The sequence below is a fragment of the Oryza sativa genome, chromosome 1 (assembly GCF_034140825.1).
Source record: "Oryza sativa Japonica Group chromosome 1, ASM3414082v1".
Taxonomy (NCBI): Eukaryota; Viridiplantae; Streptophyta; class Magnoliopsida; order Poales; family Poaceae; genus Oryza; species Oryza sativa.
The window spans coordinates 42,180,964-42,199,734 of NC_089035.1; the positions used below are offsets into that span (position 1 = coordinate 42,180,964).

Sequence of the window (18,771 nt, forward strand, 5' to 3'; positions counted from 1 at the left end):
AAGTCACGATTGGTTACATGAGTTCATTTAAGCAGAAGTTGGGGGCTACTGTCAGGGTTACGGATAAGGTATACCCTCTATCCTTAGATATGCGTTGTATATTGATATGGCATACCCGCGCGTATACGGATAGTCCTTGTATGCGTTAAAGAAATCTATCACGAGATAGAAGCGGAATCCACAGATGGAAGGAGTCCTACTCAGACAAGATTGGGTATTTGCCATATCGTGAGGGGTCTGATATCTCCGAGTCCTACTTGGAGATCAACTGACCCGCGATATAAAAGGGACCCCTCGGCAGGACGTAAGGCATCGAATCACACCGCCAACACATCCACCACAGCCTACGAAGCCGGAGCCTACAGGAGCCAAGTCGCCGTGTGATCTAGTCGAACCAACTCGACTACGATCTCGTCGGTATTATCGAGTTCCGCTATTCCTTCTGTAATCTGTGGTTTCCATTATATAATCCCATACCAATTGGATTAGGGCTATTACCTGCTAAGGGGTCTAAACCAGTATAATTCTTGTTTTCTGTTTGCTTGATGTCGTACTACGTAGATCCTCGTACCAGCGTACCCCAATACCCTCTATATCCGGTCTACGGGTACCCACTGTCGACAATTTGAAAATAATTCAATAATAAGATAAAAAAATCCGTTGGAATATATCCATGTGTGGTTTTGTTTTGAAGATTTAATTGCAACGAATTTAATTGTGCAATCAGATCATGATTTTGATTAAATCATGATAAATAATTTAAGAGAAAAAATAGTTTAAATTGTTTTTACACGTATGCTGACGTCAGCACCCGATTTTACCTCCTCTCCACGAGGCACCCGACGGTAGTCGCTTCCGGTTCTTTCGTCAGCTCGACATGCGAGATCGATCGAGAAGGAAATAATACCAGCTCCGTCTGATGGCGGAAGCCCGGCCGTCTCCCTCTCGTCGCCGTAGTTAAGTTGATAGTTTGGAGGTGGTTTTCGGTAGGATGGGGGTTTTCGTGTCCAAAGCAAGCCATCGTGTGCGAATCCGCCACTGGATTAACAAGCTAAACTGAGACAAGAGAACCAGTTTTTTATTGATTTCTCTAAGATTTCTCTCCGTTTTCTCTGTTATTCACTTATTCCTTTTCCTTTTTTTTCTATCTTTTCTTACCTTTTCGTTACACTTCTATTTTTCAGTATTTGTCTACCTTTTCACCGTTTGGCAGCCTACTTAGGAATGTTTGTATCATTTTGACCCATCATTAATGCAATAGGTAGAATCTCTCTACCTTCTCAGAGTAAAAATAACCTTCACACGTGGTGTAGCTAGCTCCGGCCGCCGCCGGCGGCCCGAAAAGCGCAAGGAGCGAGAGGAGGTGAGCTGCGCGCCAACTTGCGGACATTGTAACGACCCTATCCCGTCGGGTTTCTGTGAACCGTTGGATTTGAAGTTTACGGTCCAGATAAACCGATTCCCGGACAAACGCAACGATCCGATTAGGCCCACAAATCGTAAACTAACATTGGGCCATCATAATTGGGCCCATTAGAATTTGGATAGTAGCCATCGCTATGCCGTGGTAAAAGTCTAATTGAACTCACTCAATTGCCTCAGTCCAATTCCTATATCCCGCAACCTTAGCCTTCGGCAGCAGAGATTGTGAGTGAGTTTGTTTCGATTTCCCCACGCACACTTCCTGAACTATTAAACGGTGTGTTCTTTGTAAAAATTTTCTATACGAAAATTGCTTTAAAAATTATATTAATCCATTGAGTAAATTTCACAAAACTACAGGTATTTTGACCAAATTATCACAAAACTACAGATTTAAGGAGTTGTATCACAAAACTACACATTTAGCACCAAATTTATCACAAAACTACAAATTTTAGGTTAAGTATCACAAAAATGCATATTTAATATTGAACTTATCACAAAACTACAACTTTTAGAGTTTAAATCCCTAGCACTATTGTTATGGTGGAGCTATAAACATTATTACTTTGTAATTAAATTGGTTCTAAACCTGTAGTTTTATTATAATTTAGTTACTAAACGTGTAGTTTTGTGACACTTCATCTTAAATGTGTAGTTTTGTGATAAATTTGGTGCTAAATGTGTAGTTTTATAATACAACTCCTTAAATCTGTAGTTCTGTGATAGTTTGGTCATAGTATCTATAGTTTTGTGAAATTTACTCTAAATACAATAGTTATCCACTACAGGCCTACAGCATTTATATCATCATCGCTTAATTATTTTGTCTCTCACCTATTCCCCTTTTCTCTTTCATCCAAGCCAATCAGGGAAGCCCGTTCATGCTAATTTCTTTATCAGTCGACGATATCGTCGATAGGAAGGCGCCAAGCCAGCGATAGGAGCATTGGTGCCCGTGCATGACCGTCGACAAATTAATCGACGACGTTTCTCTCTCATACTTCTCTTTCTACCACCTAGGTATAAAAATCCAACGCAAGCTTACTACTTGTAGTTGCCCTAACTCGTCGTCTTCCTCCCATTTTTTCTACACAAACAACGCCTTGCTGGAGCTAAAATATTCCACGAAACATGGAAACTCACCTATGTTTTCCTGGTGTGGTGTTCTTTTCTCTTGAAGATGAAGATTAAGTTTTTTTACGCAAAACGATATGGTATTAACGTATGATTGATTGAATTTTAATTATTACAAACTTGAAACATAGATTAATATGATATTTTAGAGAAACTTTCATATAGAAAGTTTTCGCACGAAAATTGCAACGAGAATCTTAATCTTCATCCAACTCTTGTTGGAGAAAAGAACGGGACATCCATTTGTGTTCTGCCGCTGCATGGAAATTCTTATCCATTAGTAGTATTTAACAGTACACCCAACTTGAGAAAATTGCATATCTACAATCGCATAAACTTGCTTCGCTAGAATACCAGTGGTACTGTAAATTGCATTGGTGGCTCATATTTTGTTCTTCATGATTACACCTTGAAATTTTTGTACCCTCGAATTTAATTGCATTCCTTCTCTTCACTGTTTGTGAACGTATGCGTTTGTACCATGTTTAAAAATAAACCTCAAAGATACCATGGTCCTTGCAGTTATCACACCGCGCCGTAAATGAACCTTCAAGCAAAATAGAGGACTTCTTTTTTTCGTTGCGAGATATAGAAGTTGAATTTGAACTTGCATGTTTGTGTAGTGATATATCACATGTTAATACATCTTCTTATTTTTTTTATAATCATTTGAGTAGAATGCAAATAAGGATGTGACATCCTCTCGAGGATCAAAATAGTCTCCTCATGAACATATAAGTCGCGCTCAATTGTTCATGCACTGATTCATTGTCGATTAGGGAAAAAAACATTTTCTTCACTTTACTCATGGCATAATACACTATTAATTCTGGAATTTGAGAATCGCAGGCACACCATACGTGCTGCACACTTTATTACTGATTGATTATTTCTACTGCTCTGCTTGAAGCTAGCTTATTTTTAGTTTACAGTTAATTTTAAGGATGCATACGAGCAAGAGCTTTCAGTAGCTGCTATGTCGATCCGATGCAGCATCTGACTTAGAACCGGATGGGATACACGGGCGACTTGTTAGGGTAGAAGAGCCCAAAGTTTCTCTCGGTGGGATCCCCGTTCTTCTGGTTCTCATTGAACATGGCGAATATGTACGCCTCCAGTGCCCCCGGCCTCTTGGGCGTGCCACGCCCGACATGGTCGATCAGCCCCTGGTTGTACGCCCTCGCATTGTCCACGCTCGCCCCGAACCCTCCCGCCGACGGCCACCCGCTCTCCGACACCACCACCCTCACGTTCCCGGCGCCGGCCTTCTCCAGCGCGGCGTACACGGCGTCCATCATGGCGTCGAACAGGTTGGTGTAGGTGAGCCCGTTGTTTGGGTCCCTCACCGTGGTGCCCGGCCGGAACGTGGCGTAGTTGAGGCTGATGTCGCGCGGGTTCCCCCTGTAGGCGAAGTACGGGTACACGTTGGCGAGCAGCGGCGCGCCGGTGCTCGCCAGGTAGCGCGCGATGTCCTTCATGTAGGCGTCCCTGAAGACGCCGGCGGAGGGTGGGTAGGAGTTGGAGATGACGTCGAACTTCACCGCGGTGGACGCCTTGATGGCGCCGAGGCCCGACGAGGCCAGGGCGGAGTTGACGTTGCGGATGGCCGGGAGGATGCTACTCGTGGCGCCGCCTTCCACCTCGTTGCCGACGGCGATGTACTTGATGTTGACGGCCGGGTAGTAGGGCCTGACGTTGTCGCGGACCCACGCGGCCGCGTTGGAGGAGCTGGCGGCGAGGTTGGACAACTGGTCGCCGACGTCGAGGATGAGGGCGATGCCGGAGTTGCGCAGGGCGTTGAGCGCCTCCTTGTCGGGGTAGTAGATGCGCATGCCGTTGATGCCCTTGGACTTGTACAGCTGCACCACCTCGCTCCGCGACGGGAGGTTGTTGCCGAGAACGCCATAGCACACGCCGATGGATTGCACAGCTGCATATGCACGACAGGATAATGGACACCGACAGCATAAAGTTAGGTTTTCCAATAAACCATAGCAGAGTACACAATGAACGTGCACCTTCGAATTATCAGAGCATGCCTAGTTGAATTTCAAGTGAAACTTTGTTTGCCCAAAAAGAATTAACCCAAAGCTATAGTGTCTATCTGGTCCGGACATTTTATTTAGTTTCATCTATCTATTTATCTATCTTCCATATATCTATCTATATATTATCTATTATATTATCTAGACCAGACATGATCTATTATATATATATTGTATAGTAACATAATGATAACTTGAAACGAAGTCACCATATTCGCTATGTATACCTATACATTATCATATTAATAAAATAATAAGATCTAAGCTAATTACATCATCTAGGACCAAATTAACGGTGTAGATTAATACTCCTTCCGTTTCAAAATGTTTGACACCGTTGACTTTTTAGTACGTGTTTGACCATTTGTCTTATTCAAAAAATTTAAGTAATTATTTATTCTTTTCATATCATTTGATTCATTGTTAAATAAACTTTCATGTACACATATAATTTTACATATTTCACAATTTTTTTTGAATAAGACGAACGGTCAAACATGTACTTAAAAAGTCAACGGTGTCAAACATTTTGAAACGGAGGGAGTATATAGCAATATTTGTATACAAAGTACTATTGCAATTGTAATGTATTGTGTAGAAAATATTGCATATATGGAAATAGGAACTAAGAGTTCTATATCAAATTCAATTCAACTGACCCGTGTAAAATTACGTGGGGAAATTCCATAGTTATGAAAAGACAACAAGATGCATATAGATAAAATGTGGTTTATTCTATAAAGAACATTGTGGTGCTCTTCAGAATTTTGTTCCCCTCAAATCTCTGACTAGCCACTAAACACTTACAGTACGTGCTCAGGGCATTGCAAGCAAAACAGAGAATTGCTATTTGCTAGAAACATAGAGAGAATCTGATCAGTACTTGTTGGAGCAGAAGCAAATGCTCCAATGATCAGAGCAATTGTAAGCATAGAAGCAACTCCCTGTCTCCTGGCCATTGTTGTCCCAGCTAGCTACTCCCAACTGCTGCTCCTGAACCTGAATGTTATGCATGCTATGTGCCAATGCACACCCCTTTATATACAAGTTTCAGTGTCTAGCCAGTTAGGCACATTAATTTCCTCACATCCACGGCCCAAGTGCGTGCTTACAGCTAGCTGCTACGTTGCATTTGCAGCCTAACTAGCCATCTTCCTCCCATTTTTTCCACAGAAACAGCGGCTTGTTGGAGCTAAAAAATTCCACGAAACGTGGAAACTCGCCTCTGTTTTCTTGGCGTACTTAGACACAGCATGTATTCTTCCGCTTCATGGAATTCTTCCCTCATCAGCAGTACACAGAGTCGCGGAAGATCACTACTAATACCACACTAGTTTGTTTTTCCAACCGTATATCCGATTTTGCATTGAATTCTTACGTATATTCTTGACCAGTACGTGGAATTTCAGGTTTGGGGTGCTAACTGAATGGAATGGTGGCTTGTACCGGAGTGACTTCCTGACGTGTGTTCATTGTTCTTTTGTCAGGTTAGCAGCACAACACTACCTTTCCATCGGTTGAGAACTCACCTGAATACCTGATCCACATCAGTTACTATACACACGCATCTCATAGAATTTCTTCAGCATGGACGTACCACGAATTAAACCTATGGAATTATCTGGAATCTGTATGACCTGGCACTAATTAAGTTTTTGAGATCAGATATGGGAAATACCTGAAAAGAAAAAAATATTATTATATATAGGAAATCATTAAATCATTTGTATCCTAATATAGAAACGGGTTCTAATCCCTCCACAGAATATTATCTCGTATACCTTTTTCTTCCGAATTTAATATAAATAGTCATAAAAAAATCTTAAAAAAACTAACAATTGTAGGTACAGTACATCTATCACTGCACCAAAAAGCAAGTTCAAATTCGACCTACACGATGAGAAAAAAAGAGATAAATTCAGCTATGAATAGTACAGAGTATTTAACTATTTGCCACTCTTAGATTTGTTGTTTAACTATTTGTCACACATGTGCCAATGACATATGAGACCTCATGTGTATATGACATATAGGTCCAGGTGGTAAATTGTTAGTTGCCACAACTGAGAATGACAAATAGTTAATATCCCGAATAATAACACACCACCACACTACTATTTATATGTTGAAGTTGTATTTTTTATATCTTAATGTATAAATTGAGTTTGGGTCTAAAATTTTGTGTACTGATACATGTATGTTATATGAATATATCCCATTTTTTTAGAATTTCTTTATAACTATTTATATATTTTTTAAACAAAGGAGAGAGCATCCTCTCGAGATATAAATACAGTTTCCCATCCGAATACAATACGCTATTACAGCGCAAGCAATCGCGTGAATTTGACAACTGGCGCTGATGATGAACGATTTCACTGGAAATTGATAGGGTAGACTGCTGTCTTGTTAGGGTAGAAGGCTCCAAAGTTTTGCTCCGTGGCTTCCCCGGGCTTCTGGTTCTCGTTGAACATGGCGAACACGTACGTCTCGATCACCCCGGGCCGCTTCGGCGTCCCCTTCTTCGCATGCTTAATCAGGTTCTGCACGTAGGTCCGCGCGATGTCGATCGTGGCCGAGTCCCCGCCGGCCGACGGCCACCCGCTCTCCGACACGACGATGCTGACGCCCGCCGCGCCGGCCTTGTCCAGCGCGGCGTAGACGGAGTCGACCATGGCGTCGAACAGGTTGGTGTAGACCAGGCCGGTGTTGGGGTCGGGCACCGTCGTGCCGGCCTGGAACGTGGCGTAGTTGAGGCTGATGTCCTTCTTGTTGCCGATGTAGGCGAAGTAGGGGTAGATGTTGGCGAGCAGCGGCGCGCCGGTGCTCGCCAGGAGCTTGGCCACGGCCGTCATGTAGGGCGCCGCGAACACGCCGGCCGAGGGCGGGAACGTGTTGGTGACGACGTCTAGCTTCACCGCCGTGGACGCCTTGACGCCGGTGATGCTCGCCGCGGCCAGGGCGGCGTTGATGTTCTGCATGACCGGGAGGATGTTCTGCGTGGGCTCGCCGGAGATCTCGTTGCCGACTGCGATGTACTTGATGTTCACCGCCGGGACGAACGGCTTGACGTTCGCGTCGACCCAGGACGCGGCGGACGCCGGGTTGGCGGCGAGGTCGATGAGGATGTCGTTGGCGACGCCGACGATGAGGCCGATGCCTGTGCCGCGCAGGGCGTTCATGGCCTCGACGTCGGGCAAGTAGATGCGCATGTCTGTGATGCCATTGGATTTGTAGAGCTGCACGACGTCGCTCTTCGACGGGAGATCGTTGCCGATCATGCCGTAGCACACACCAACGGATTGCACGCCTGCACCACATGTATTTCATTCAGACAGAAAGCATCAGTACAAGCTCTGATCTTTAATTTGTTTCTACCTACCCAAATGGACCTAAGATCTCTTTGGACAAGTACAAAGTTTTTGCAGAAATTTCGTCGGAAATAGTTCAGTCCTTATAATTTTTTTTTCAAAATTCTTATGTTTCAAACAATGGGAAACTATTTTAAACTTTTGACGAGACATACCCTCATTGTCTACATGTCATCTAAATAGTTATAAAAAATTTAAAAAATTCAATCAGATAGATTAATATCAACAATACATATATCAATATTCAATAGTACAGGCGAATCACGTACCTACAGGGATTGAGATAAAAACTCCAAGAAGCAGCAATGCAGCTGCAAAAACCAGGGAGAAACCTCGTATATTCACCATCTCTTGTGGTCTCAAACCTAGAGAGATGTAACAAATGTGGCGTATTCTGTACCTAGACCACCTATAGTTCACTTGGTTTCTGGATGTAATTTACAGAGTTCAAAGCAGAGCAGCTTGATTTATACTGGTACTCAGCAAGCAGATGAATGTGTGAATTGTTCCGGATAAACTATAAACACTCAGCATGCAGATGAGACTGAATAGGTTCCCGATAAGCTGCAAACCATAGTGCCAGAAAATCAAAATTCCAAATGTCAAGACATAAATACGGGATGATGAATCTGACCTCTCAAGGAATCCAACCAATGTTCATGATGAATTTGATTAGCAAATCCTCTATTGCTTTATTTGACTGGTGTAATTATTTTATTTTCATTTTTTCCTTTATCTCCTTGCTTATGTGGTGGCTGGCGAACTAATCTTGTTATATGTGGCTCCAGGAAAGTTGCCACTTTGAAATAGAGTTTGTGGGTCATCCTCATTTTGGTCGGAAAATTGGATCGACGTTCGAACAACAGATTGTGGTGATGTTCTTTGGGGGTGAACAACAGATTGTGGTGATGTTCTTTGGGGGTGAAAACCCTAATCTAGTATTCCGACAACGTTGAAATTTCTTCATCGGCTCCCTGTTAAAGATGTTGCTTCTTGAGCTAAGTCTTTGGGACGAATATCTTGTATAGACCTTTCTAGTCACAATCGTCATTCGACATACTTTTTTTCATCTCAAAATAGAGCTATTTTTAGCTATGAACATAGACAAAAACTTGTCTAAATTCATATTAAATGTACGACAAAGAACATATTTTTTTATAAAAAGTGTTGTACGAGAGAGCACCTTCAATCGGACCTCATGTCATGGTTCAAATTGTTTAATGAAAGCCCCCAACTTCAAAGAAGAAGAAGAAGCAGGTTGTCACAAAGGCAGCGTGACACAATCAAATTGTTTTAAGTTTTTTCATTCCCTTTTTGCCTTTGTCAGATAATATTACTTCCATTTATCATTTTATCCAAAAATACTATAGTACAACAATGGTTTAATGATGTGGAGGAAAAGGAAATACCTCCTCCGGTCATTAATATATACCGTTTATACCATCGTACTCCCTCCATCCCAAAATATAAGTGATTTTTAGACGGATGGGACACATAGTCCTATGAATCTGGACATGCTCCCTATTCAGATTCATAGTACTAGGAAGTGTCACATTCATTCAAAATCCCTTATATTTAGGGACGGAGAGAGTACATGTAGTATATAGAATCAAATTATTCATTACACGAATTTATTTGAGACAGCTAAATACGACAACTTGTTTATGTGTTATCTAGATGTAACGTACAAATATTATATAGATCGACCATGTGCAAATTAGTCTGTTCCAAAAGTTACCGTGCATTCCTACCTTTCCAAATCCAACCAAAATATTCGTTAACCAAATGTTACAATTGAAACATGAGCTTGTTTAAAAGTACATATGTGCACATGTGGTGGGTGAGTGTTCAACGACTGTTCATGTTCAACATCTGGCACATACAAATTCTAACAGATTTTGATTCGTAAGCACCAGATTAAGCACATGATATATACTGTACGACGTAGTACATATTCCGTATTGGAGTAATTTTTCAGAAAGTGATTGGGTAAACCGGTGTCTTGTCTTGGATTGAACAGCCCAAACTTCTTCTCCGTGGCGTCGCCTTCCTTCCGGTTCTCGTTGAACAAGGCGAACACGTACACCTCCATCTGCCCGGGCTTCTTCGGCGTGCCTTGGGCGACGTGGTCGATCAGATTCTGGTTGTACGCCCGCGCGTTCTCCACGGTGGCCCCCTTCCCGCCGTCCGACGGCCACCCGCTCTCCGACACCACGACGTCGACGACGCTGCTTCCGCCGCCGCTCACCTTCTCCACCGCGGCGCGGACGGCGTCGACCATGGCGTCGAAGAGGTTCGTGTAGCTCAGCCCGCCGCCGTTGGGGTCGCTCACCGTGGTCGAGCTCGGCTGGAAGAGCGCGTAGCTGAGGTCGATGTCCTGGCTGTCCCTGTACGCGAAGTAGGGGTACACGTTGGCCAGGAGCGGCGCGCCGTTGCCGGTGAGGAACCTCACGATGGGCTCCATGACGGATGGGTTGGTGAACACGCCGGCGGACGGCGGCGATGAGGCGGCGAGCGTGTCCATCTTGATGGCGGTGGTCACCTTGATGCTGTCCGCGAGGCCTGCGGACGCGAGGGCGGCCTGGACGTTCTGCATGGCCGGGAGGATGCTCGCCGCGTCGCCGGTGCCGGTGAGCTCGTTGCCGACGACGATGTACTTGATCTTGACGTCCGGGTAGTAAGCCTTCACGTTGTCCTGGACCCAGGAGTCCGCGTTGGCCGCGAGCTGGCCGACGTCGTTCCGTTCGCCGACGTCGAGGGCGAGGTCGATGCCCGAGCCGCGCAGGGCGTCGAGGGCCTCGCGGTCGGCGGAGTAGATGCGCATGGCGCCGATGCCGTTGGACTTGTAGAGCTGCACGACGTTGCTCCGCGACGGGAGGCCGTCGCCGTTCATGCCGTAGCACACGCCGATGGATCGCATGCTGCACCAAATCTCAGCATACGCACGCACAAGCGTACGGGTTCAGTGACAACGAGCACAGTATCGCACGGTAGGCTTGACATATGTGGCCAGATGACTAGTTTTCGGGTAAGCACTCAATTCATCCAGATCCAAATTAAATCGTAAATTTGACATTATCATACTGATGTCCACTAATTTTAGGACAAGTACTTACGATTTACAAAGGTGTGACGAGAAAAACGAGCTAATGCATACTGCACGCCAAAATCTAGAGTCAACGGCTATGAATAATTTTGTTAACTACAGTTGGAGATTTACAAATAGACTTGAATAAAAGTTTCTTCTTTAGTGTTGCTATTATTAGTTTTTCATCTTCATGTCTTAGGTTTTATGAGCTCTCTTTTAAGCCAGTTATATAATAAGTGGCTATAACTTCTTTTTTAAGGGAAGCTATAACTTTATAAAACACAAGCAGGAATACATTTACATTATCTTTAAAAAAAAACTTAGTACTTACGACCTACATATAACGAAGCTTAGCAATATGTGTACCTGAAGGAAAGGAGGCGAAGGCTGCAATGGCCAAAGCCGCTGCAAGCACAGGAACAACGCCTTGCATAGACATCTTCTGCTGCTACTAGTTTGATCTGTTGCACTTGAACTCGATCTGGATGTAAGAAAATGCAACGCTGCAAGCTTGCTTTTATAGTCACGCTGCTCGGAATTTCCAGGCGAAGACTGGACAAGATCAATACAAATGGGATTGACATACGTTCATTTACTGTTCATTCGTCACCACATAAACAAGCTCCGTGTTTTTTTTTCCTTTCCTCCTGGGTTAGCCAACCCCGTCGCACACGGGTGAGTGCAGAGTAGATACACCTCTGCAGACTTAAGAGCTCAAGTCAAAATAAGCCGCTACTTGTTGGACGGTTCTGGCTAAAATCTTCCAATGCTTTGTTCAAAAAAAAAATCTACCAATGCCAACCTCTGAATCCTTCTTGACCACACACGTACACACGCTAATTTGGAACTCCAAGACTACCCGGCACATCACGGCATAGAGTACTCAGTACAGTGAGGCTCATGAAAGTTTAAAGTTGAGGGAATGACCCTCGATGTTGTACTGAAGTATCGTTGTTTGAGGGAATGGCCCTCGATGTGCTTAAAATTTGTCAAATTACAACAGGCTGAGGAAAACAAATTGCATTGCAGAAAAATATCCTGTAAATATATGATACAACAGCTGTGATCTTACTGAACAAACAAAGCTCATAGGGGCAGTCATCCATACCTCATGTCATAACAGTAGTGAGCTATTTGCCTGATGGTGGGATGAGATTACAAGGCTAACAAAAGATTAGCCTCTCTAATTGGTTGTCGATCCCTTAACTGCACTTCAAGTAATAAATGATATTTTTAGACTCTTCAATGATGCCCCAACTGTACACTGTAATTTCCTTCTGAGTTTCGCACCTGCTTGCTAGTATACAAGATAACCAGAATAAGTCCTTCAGTTTGTCACCTTTCAAAGAATTGTCTCCTCATGGTACCGCAGATTTCATCCGCCACAGCAGCATTTTCACGTAGGAATTTCTCAGCTTCTGCCTTGTTTGGAAGGAACTCACCATTGATCCAATACCCAGAATCATCCTTCATAATAACCCCAAGGGAAGAAGCCAGCTCCAGGATCTCTGATTCGTAGCAGATCCCCTTCCCAAATCTGATGTCAATGCCAGCTTCCTTCAGAGTTGCTGGAGCTAATTTGTTCTTGATTATCTGCACTGATATACCGATGCCAGTAGCCTGAAATGGCAGAATTTTCTTAATTGCATATTTACAAATGCTGTACACTTTACCTAGAATAATGCGCGCTCTTGTCTAGTGCTAGTATTCTAAGGAGGGAACCGGAGAAGGGAAATGAGAAGCATGAAAAGTTATGTACAATACCTGGGCCTCATTGTAGCGTAATTCCCTTCTTGAAGTCCTCATTCTGACTGCAGCATAGAATCCTAATGCATTGCCGCCACAAGCTACCTCCTTGAAGATTCCAGGAGTCTGATTTGAGCTCAACTTTGTTCTAACCTGCAAACATTAGCAATCAGAAGCTCTAAATAAGTTAGGCAGCATCAACACTAAACGATATTGAAGTATGCCATCCTGGTTAGTGCAAAAAAAGCAATCATCCCAAACCTGATTAACAAAAATAATCAGCGTTTCAGAGCGACTTAGTGTGTGCTGAATTTTTCGAAGTGCCCGAGTCATCAAGCGGGACTGCACATCTTCAGAATTCATATATATTTCACCTTCAAGTTCACATCTGGGAATAAGTGCTGCAACCTGTCAGAAGTCCAGTAAAAGCAAGGTAAACAAATATGTAGCAAAGCACAAGATATCAAATACATATTAGAAAAATGGATGTCCTGACAGTATGACAGTGCTAAAGAGCATCAGAAGTGAATAGCAGTCCAATTTTCAAATTTAGTAACTACTTATCCAAGTATTAGGCCTGTCATAGTAGGGAATGCATAAAATTTTAATAAGCCAATAAGGAATCAAATAGAAGAGAAAAAACTAATCCAAACTGACATTGCGGAAGAAACATACACTATCGACAACAACAACATCAATTGATCCACCAACAAGAGTGTTCACTATGCTCAAAGAATTTTCAGCAGAGTCAGGTTGGGCTATCAGGAGCTTTTCAACGTTTACACCAATGGCTTCGGCAACAGAAGGGTTAAAAGCATTTTCTGCATCAATATAAGCACAGCAGCCTGCAAATAGTCCCAGTCACAACTCCAATCATATAATGTAAAATTTAGAAGAAGGGTATACTCCAAAAAGAACAGCAAGGACCATAAACAAATACAGACCTCCTTTCTTTTGCGCTTCCTTGACAACATGAAGGGCGAGTGTTGTCTTCCCAGAGGCCTCTTTTCCAAATAATTCAACCATTCTACCCTGTTAAATATCTACAATAATTTTCAAACAGCACAACTAAAAGCAGTGTTCAAAACAGTATGCCACTACACTCACTGATCATATCAATCAAGGTAAGCCTGCAGTTTTAACTCTAAACATATATGCTATCAAGAAAAAAAAAAGGATGGATGATATGGACACATTTGACAGAAGTAAAGCTAAGCAAGATATGGGCATCAGTTCTACCTATAAATATATTTCCTAATCAGAAATACCATAGACAAAATGCAATTTTTTGTTGTCCAGCAAGAAGGAAAATACTGCCATCAACAAATAGTATTTTCACAACTAAAGAAGAGGGCTTTTGGCACTAATTTAACTAGTTCAACACATCATGGAGATTTCATTGGATTAACACAAAAGGGAAATTAGACATCAAAAGATGAAAAGCCCCACATGACACATTTGACTTTTAGAGTTCCCATTGCAACAAAATAGTGAACTAAGGCCGTGTTTAGTTTCCCCCCTATTCCCAACTTTCCATCACATCATACCACATCAAAAACTTTCCTACACACATAAACTTCCAACTTTTTTTCCAAACTCCCAACTTTCTTCAAACTTCCAACTTTTTTCAGGAACTAAACACACCCTAACTGAACAATAACACCATGCAGAAGACTTATTTGAACTTTGATCCTTATGTGTTATATCAGAAATATATGATTTAGGACCAAGGTAATATCATATGGAATGATATAGTGATAAAGAGTAATGATATCATTGGAATACTAAATATCTAGAATTCTAGATCTGGACAATATGAAAGCACATCATGACCTTTGGTAATCCACCAATGCCAAGAGCAATATCAAGCTTAAGAGAACCAGTGGAGATCACAGGTGTGCGCCTTGTGCGGGAGAACCGCTCCAAACATAAATTAGATTCTCTATCAAAATCACTTGCGAGTTGAGAGACAGCGACACTTAGTGTCGACTCTTTCTCGAGAACTTTTACACCATCGAGTGGGGGATCAGTCTCATAGTCTAATTGCACATCAACTGAAAAGAATCATATCATTAGAAGGAAAAAAGAAATGAAATGTTTGTACGGCAGAAACTGTGAGTATTGATAATAAGTGGACAAACATTGAGCATACCTGAGGTTGACATCGAACAACTTTTTGATAAGAACCAACAAAATCTGTCGTTTATCCAATTCTAGCAAATCACAGGGAAGTAAAGATGGACTGCATTACTTCGTAGTTCAAATATTTGACACATATATCATAAATTCAAGAAAAATAAAGCGTTCCAGATCTTAATGTTTTAAGAGCGGCAAGCTGTGAACCAAACATCACATACATTATAAGTGTTTTTTCATTAACAACTTGAGCTGAACATATCTGTGTTCCGTATTATTGTCAGAATGGAAGAAAAAAAATGAAATCCAACGTTTGTTGGAACACTTGACAGAACACAAAAGGCAGAACCATACTACACTGCGCAGAGCTCATTTTCTCCTCACACACTCACAACCCACTCACTGACTCACATCGGTACTTACGGGCAAAAACCTGGAGCCGCCTAAGTGAAACGCTAATACCCTCGCTCTTTTTAATCCCCTGAGTTTCAAATTCCCACAAATTCAGTCTAAAACGCAAAATCAATCAACACCACACTTGGATACCCCCTCTTCTAAATCTATCTCAAGCTGGAAAGAGGGCCTTAGAGATGGGGAAGTATTCGAGGGCGTACCTGGAGGGGAAAGCGGCGGAGAGGAGAGGACACGGGAGGCGCGCCATTACAGAAGCCCGCGCCGGAGAGGTTGGCACGGGCGGCAGATCTCCGGAGGAGAGCGGAGGAGGCTACGAGAGCTCGCATGGAGGCTGGGCAGGGAAGCGCACACGGCTGGGCGGCGGGGCAGTCGCAAGCGAAGGGGGCGGGGGCGCCGCCGCGCCGGGAGCAGGCGCCGCCGGTGGTGGAGGATTCGAACGCGCCGCCACACGCGAAGCCGTTGCAAGCGGGAGGGGAAGAACCCGCCGTCGCGTACTCGCGTATAGCCGCCGCCCGCCGCGCCCTCCGGACGAGGGGAAAGAAGAGGGCGGCAATAAAAACTGGGCCGAACAGCGCTACACTATTGGGTCGCCTCGCAACGGTGGCCCATTACTCTATGACGGCTCGGCCCAACAGGAAAACACCGTGCTCGCCCAGTCCACGGCCCTGTTTTGCAGAGCTTAACAGTCTCATCTTGGCTTATATTTATGCTTATCATAAGTAAGGGGACTATCCGGTAAAAATGAGCTAAGTATTAAAAACTCGTGAAAATCATGCCTAAAAGTTTTGTAAATTCATAAAAAAAATACTAGGGATAGGTGTAGATATGAAATACATTCTCACCAAATCTCAAGTTCAAACTTAACTTCGTTTAGGAGTAACAAAAAAGACAAATTTCAGGTGAATAGTAACAGGACACTGTTCACCTGAAATTTGTCTTTTTTTTTCTCATAAACGAACTTGGGTTTGGAGTTGAAATTTGGTGAGAATGTATTTTATATCTACACTTATCTCTATTATTTTTTTCATAAATTTACGAAACTTTTAGGTATGATTTTCACGAGTTTTCAACATTTAACTCATTTTCACCGGATATGTCCTCAGTAAGTAAAACTTTAAATTTTCGAACTTAGATTTAGAGCTAACTAGCTAGGTGGCCCGCGCAATTGCGCGGCTAGTACCCACAAAATTATCTATTTTTACACACGATTCTACTTAAAATTTATTAAAATATTCATCTCGCTGTCTTAGAACTTTCAAGGATCGAACATTATCATCCATGTGTTTCTAATTTCATAGTTTTTAAAATTCACATCCGTTGCTATCCTTACTCCTTTGTCACCCCTTTATTTGTTGCACGGCTAACACCCATCCAAAATTATCTATTTTTAAACATGGTTTTATTTAATTTTGTTAAATAGCCATCTAGCCGATCTTAAAAGATTGAATCTTATTATCATCGGGTTAGTTTTCGAAAGTCAATAAGTCGCCACCCCTTACTTTTTTGCCGCTCATTTATTTGATTGTCCGACATGTCACAACTTTTATTCATCCTATTTGGAACTTTCATATTTAGATCTTATAGTTTTTGTAGTTCATTTTCTTGTCAGTTGCATATTTATATTTTTAGAAGTTACATGAAATGTCACCATTGTACTGCTCTACAATCCACCCGATGTCTCGTCTTAATTGTCATTGGAATTTAAAAAGTCAAATATGATGTTATGATTATCGTTGGTGTTTTTTTTTTTACTTTTTAGAAGTTCCGTCAAACGTCACGATTGCGCTCCTTGACGGCTTGCCCGCTGTTGTTTCTTTTAATCGTCGTTGAGATTTTTAAAATAGAACCTAATCGTCATTTGATTTTGTTTTATTGTTTTTTAAATATCCCATCAACCGCTACACCTTATTCATTTATGGCTCACCCGTTATCCCTTCCTCTTTGTTGTCATTTACCATTGTTGTGGTACGGTTGTTCTTTTAATATTTCTTTATTTTTATTTTGAACTTTTGTTATTCATAAATTGTATTCTTTCTTAAACTTTTGTTTTTATTTTTATAATTTCGTAATTTATTTTTTTTAATTTTAATTAATCACATGTTGTGTTATAGATGCTTTTTTCTTTTCATAGTCTTTATTATTTTCTTTCGAATTTAGTTATTTATAAATCATCTGAATTGTTGGGTGTATATTTGGTGATTAAAAAGGATCAAATAGATAAAGAGACAGTCGCTTCATTTTTTATTGGCAACAAATATTTCAAAGTATGTTCTAAGTAGTTTTGAAGTGATTATAGACTGAAAAAATAATACTTACATGAGCACACGTATATATATGGCTTTCTGCCTACCTAGTTCCTGTTGCTTTTTTTTCCCACCTAGAATCAAACCTATAACAGTTTTGAAATTGGATCTCAATTTATCCGTCGAGCAGAGCAGGGCCGCTTTGTACTCCTGTATTAGCACTACAACTCTAATTCCTATATTCCTATATACGTGTTATATCTCAATCGTTAAATTATGAACGTTAAATTGTGAATCCACTATAATCTAACCGTTTAATCTGACTGTCATTAATCCATCTCCTGTGAAAAATATACACTAATTACAATATGTCGATATCATTTGTACTTTCATAAACATCAAAGAAACTTTTGGTGTTTGATGCATTGCCGGCTACAAGTATTGATCTATTTATTCTAATGTCTATCTAAATATCATGTCTTTTTACTATGATTGGCTCCCGCTACCATTGGGTTCAAGCCCAATCTTTGCTGCTTGAAATCTACAGAATATATATGTGCAGCAGTGCAAGCTTTTGTATATTTGGCAGCACAAATCTTGCCCGTGTAGGTTTGTAATTGAATTAGATTATACGTGTACTGTGTACACCGCTAAAGAAACAGAAAGGACAAAGACTCCTAGTATGTAACGTACACAATACAGATCTATGGACTTATCTTTTCTCCTACAAATCTAGACCGTTAAAATTTAGAATTGTAATCAATGGTTTTATTAATCTCGTATTGGGTTCTTATATGGACACCTCTTTTAATATTGCTTATTTTTAATTCCGAATTTCAGTTATTTTTTAGATTGTATTTTTACTTGGACTCTCCTTTTCTTTTTCTTCGATTAATATGGGAATTTCTAGCCTCCACAGCGAACGTAGTGCCTTCTTTTCGAGCTATCTTAATAATATAATAGATAGATTTTGGGGTTTTTCATCAAAGTTTATTTTTCAGACTTTGTTTATATTGCTAAGAACACTTATATAAAAGTTTTATTTACAAATTATTTTCTGTTTGCAAATATGTCATTTCGCTTATTCCGTCAATAAGAGAAACGATAGAGTCCTAAGCTTCTTATAAGCAGTTAGTGATAATCTAGAGAAGCTGGCAAACCCAGTTTCT

The 18,771-nt window shown here is 41.6% G+C and overlaps 3 protein-coding genes across 3 annotated transcripts; all 3 read right to left on the reverse strand.

Moving 5' to 3' along the window:
* Positions 1-3,560: 3,560 nt before the first annotated feature.
* Positions 3,561-8,338, reverse strand: LOC4326064 (uncharacterized). Its single transcript, XM_066308203.1, has 4 exons — positions 8,245-8,338; positions 6,983-7,914; positions 5,488-5,578; positions 3,561-4,489 (listed from the first exon to the last, which is right to left on the reverse strand). The coding sequence occupies exons 1-4, from the start codon at positions 8,321-8,323 to the stop codon at positions 3,561-3,563; spliced, it is 2,031 nt and encodes a 676-aa protein (XP_066164300.1). The 5' UTR covers positions 8,324-8,338.
* A 1,389-nt stretch (positions 8,339-9,727) lies between these two features.
* On the reverse strand, positions 9,728-11,734 carry LOC4326065 (glucan endo-1,3-beta-glucosidase GV). Its single transcript, XM_066306788.1, is given in 3 exon segments — positions 9,728-9,988; positions 9,990-10,896; positions 11,430-11,734. Coding segments are annotated over 3 exon segments (1,164 nt in total). The 5' UTR covers positions 11,648-11,734; the 3' UTR covers positions 9,728-9,949.
* A 230-nt stretch (positions 11,735-11,964) lies between these two features.
* On the reverse strand, positions 11,965-15,885 carry LOC9270244 (DNA repair protein recA homolog 2, mitochondrial). Its single transcript, XM_015786380.3, has 8 exons — positions 15,560-15,885; positions 14,962-15,022; positions 14,643-14,863; positions 13,754-13,841; positions 13,485-13,654; positions 13,071-13,217; positions 12,828-12,962; positions 11,965-12,683 (listed from the first exon to the last, which is right to left on the reverse strand). Exons 1-8 carry the CDS (start codon positions 15,683-15,685, stop codon positions 12,399-12,401), a joined length of 1,233 nt encoding a protein of 410 aa, XP_015641866.1. The 5' UTR covers positions 15,686-15,885; the 3' UTR covers positions 11,965-12,398.
* Positions 15,886-18,771: the final 2,886 nt, after the last annotated feature.

Coding starts and splice junctions, on each gene's coding strand:
- LOC4326064 (XM_066308203.1), bottom strand. CDS start 8,323: ATGGTGAATATACGAGGTTTCTCCCTGGTTTTTGCAGCTGCATTGCTG. Junction 7,915..8,244: donor TTTTATCTCAATCCCTGTAG/GTACGTGATTCG, acceptor CATGTGGTGCAG/GCGTGCAATCCGTTGGTGTG. Junction 4,490..5,487: donor ATTTGCTTCTGCTCCAACAA/GTACTGATCAGA, acceptor GTGCATATGCAG/CTGTGCAATCCATCGGCGTG.
- LOC9270244 (XM_015786380.3), bottom strand. CDS start 15,685: ATGCGAGCTCTCGTAGCCTCCTCCGCTCTCCTCCGGAGATCTGCCGCC. Junction 15,023..15,559: donor TCCGCCGCTTTCCCCTCCAG/GTACGCCCTCGA, acceptor GTGATTTGCTAG/AATTGGATAAACGACAGATT. Junction 13,842..14,642: donor GCATTGGTGGATTACCAAAG/GTCATGATGTGC, acceptor GATATTTAACAG/GGTAGAATGGTTGAATTATT.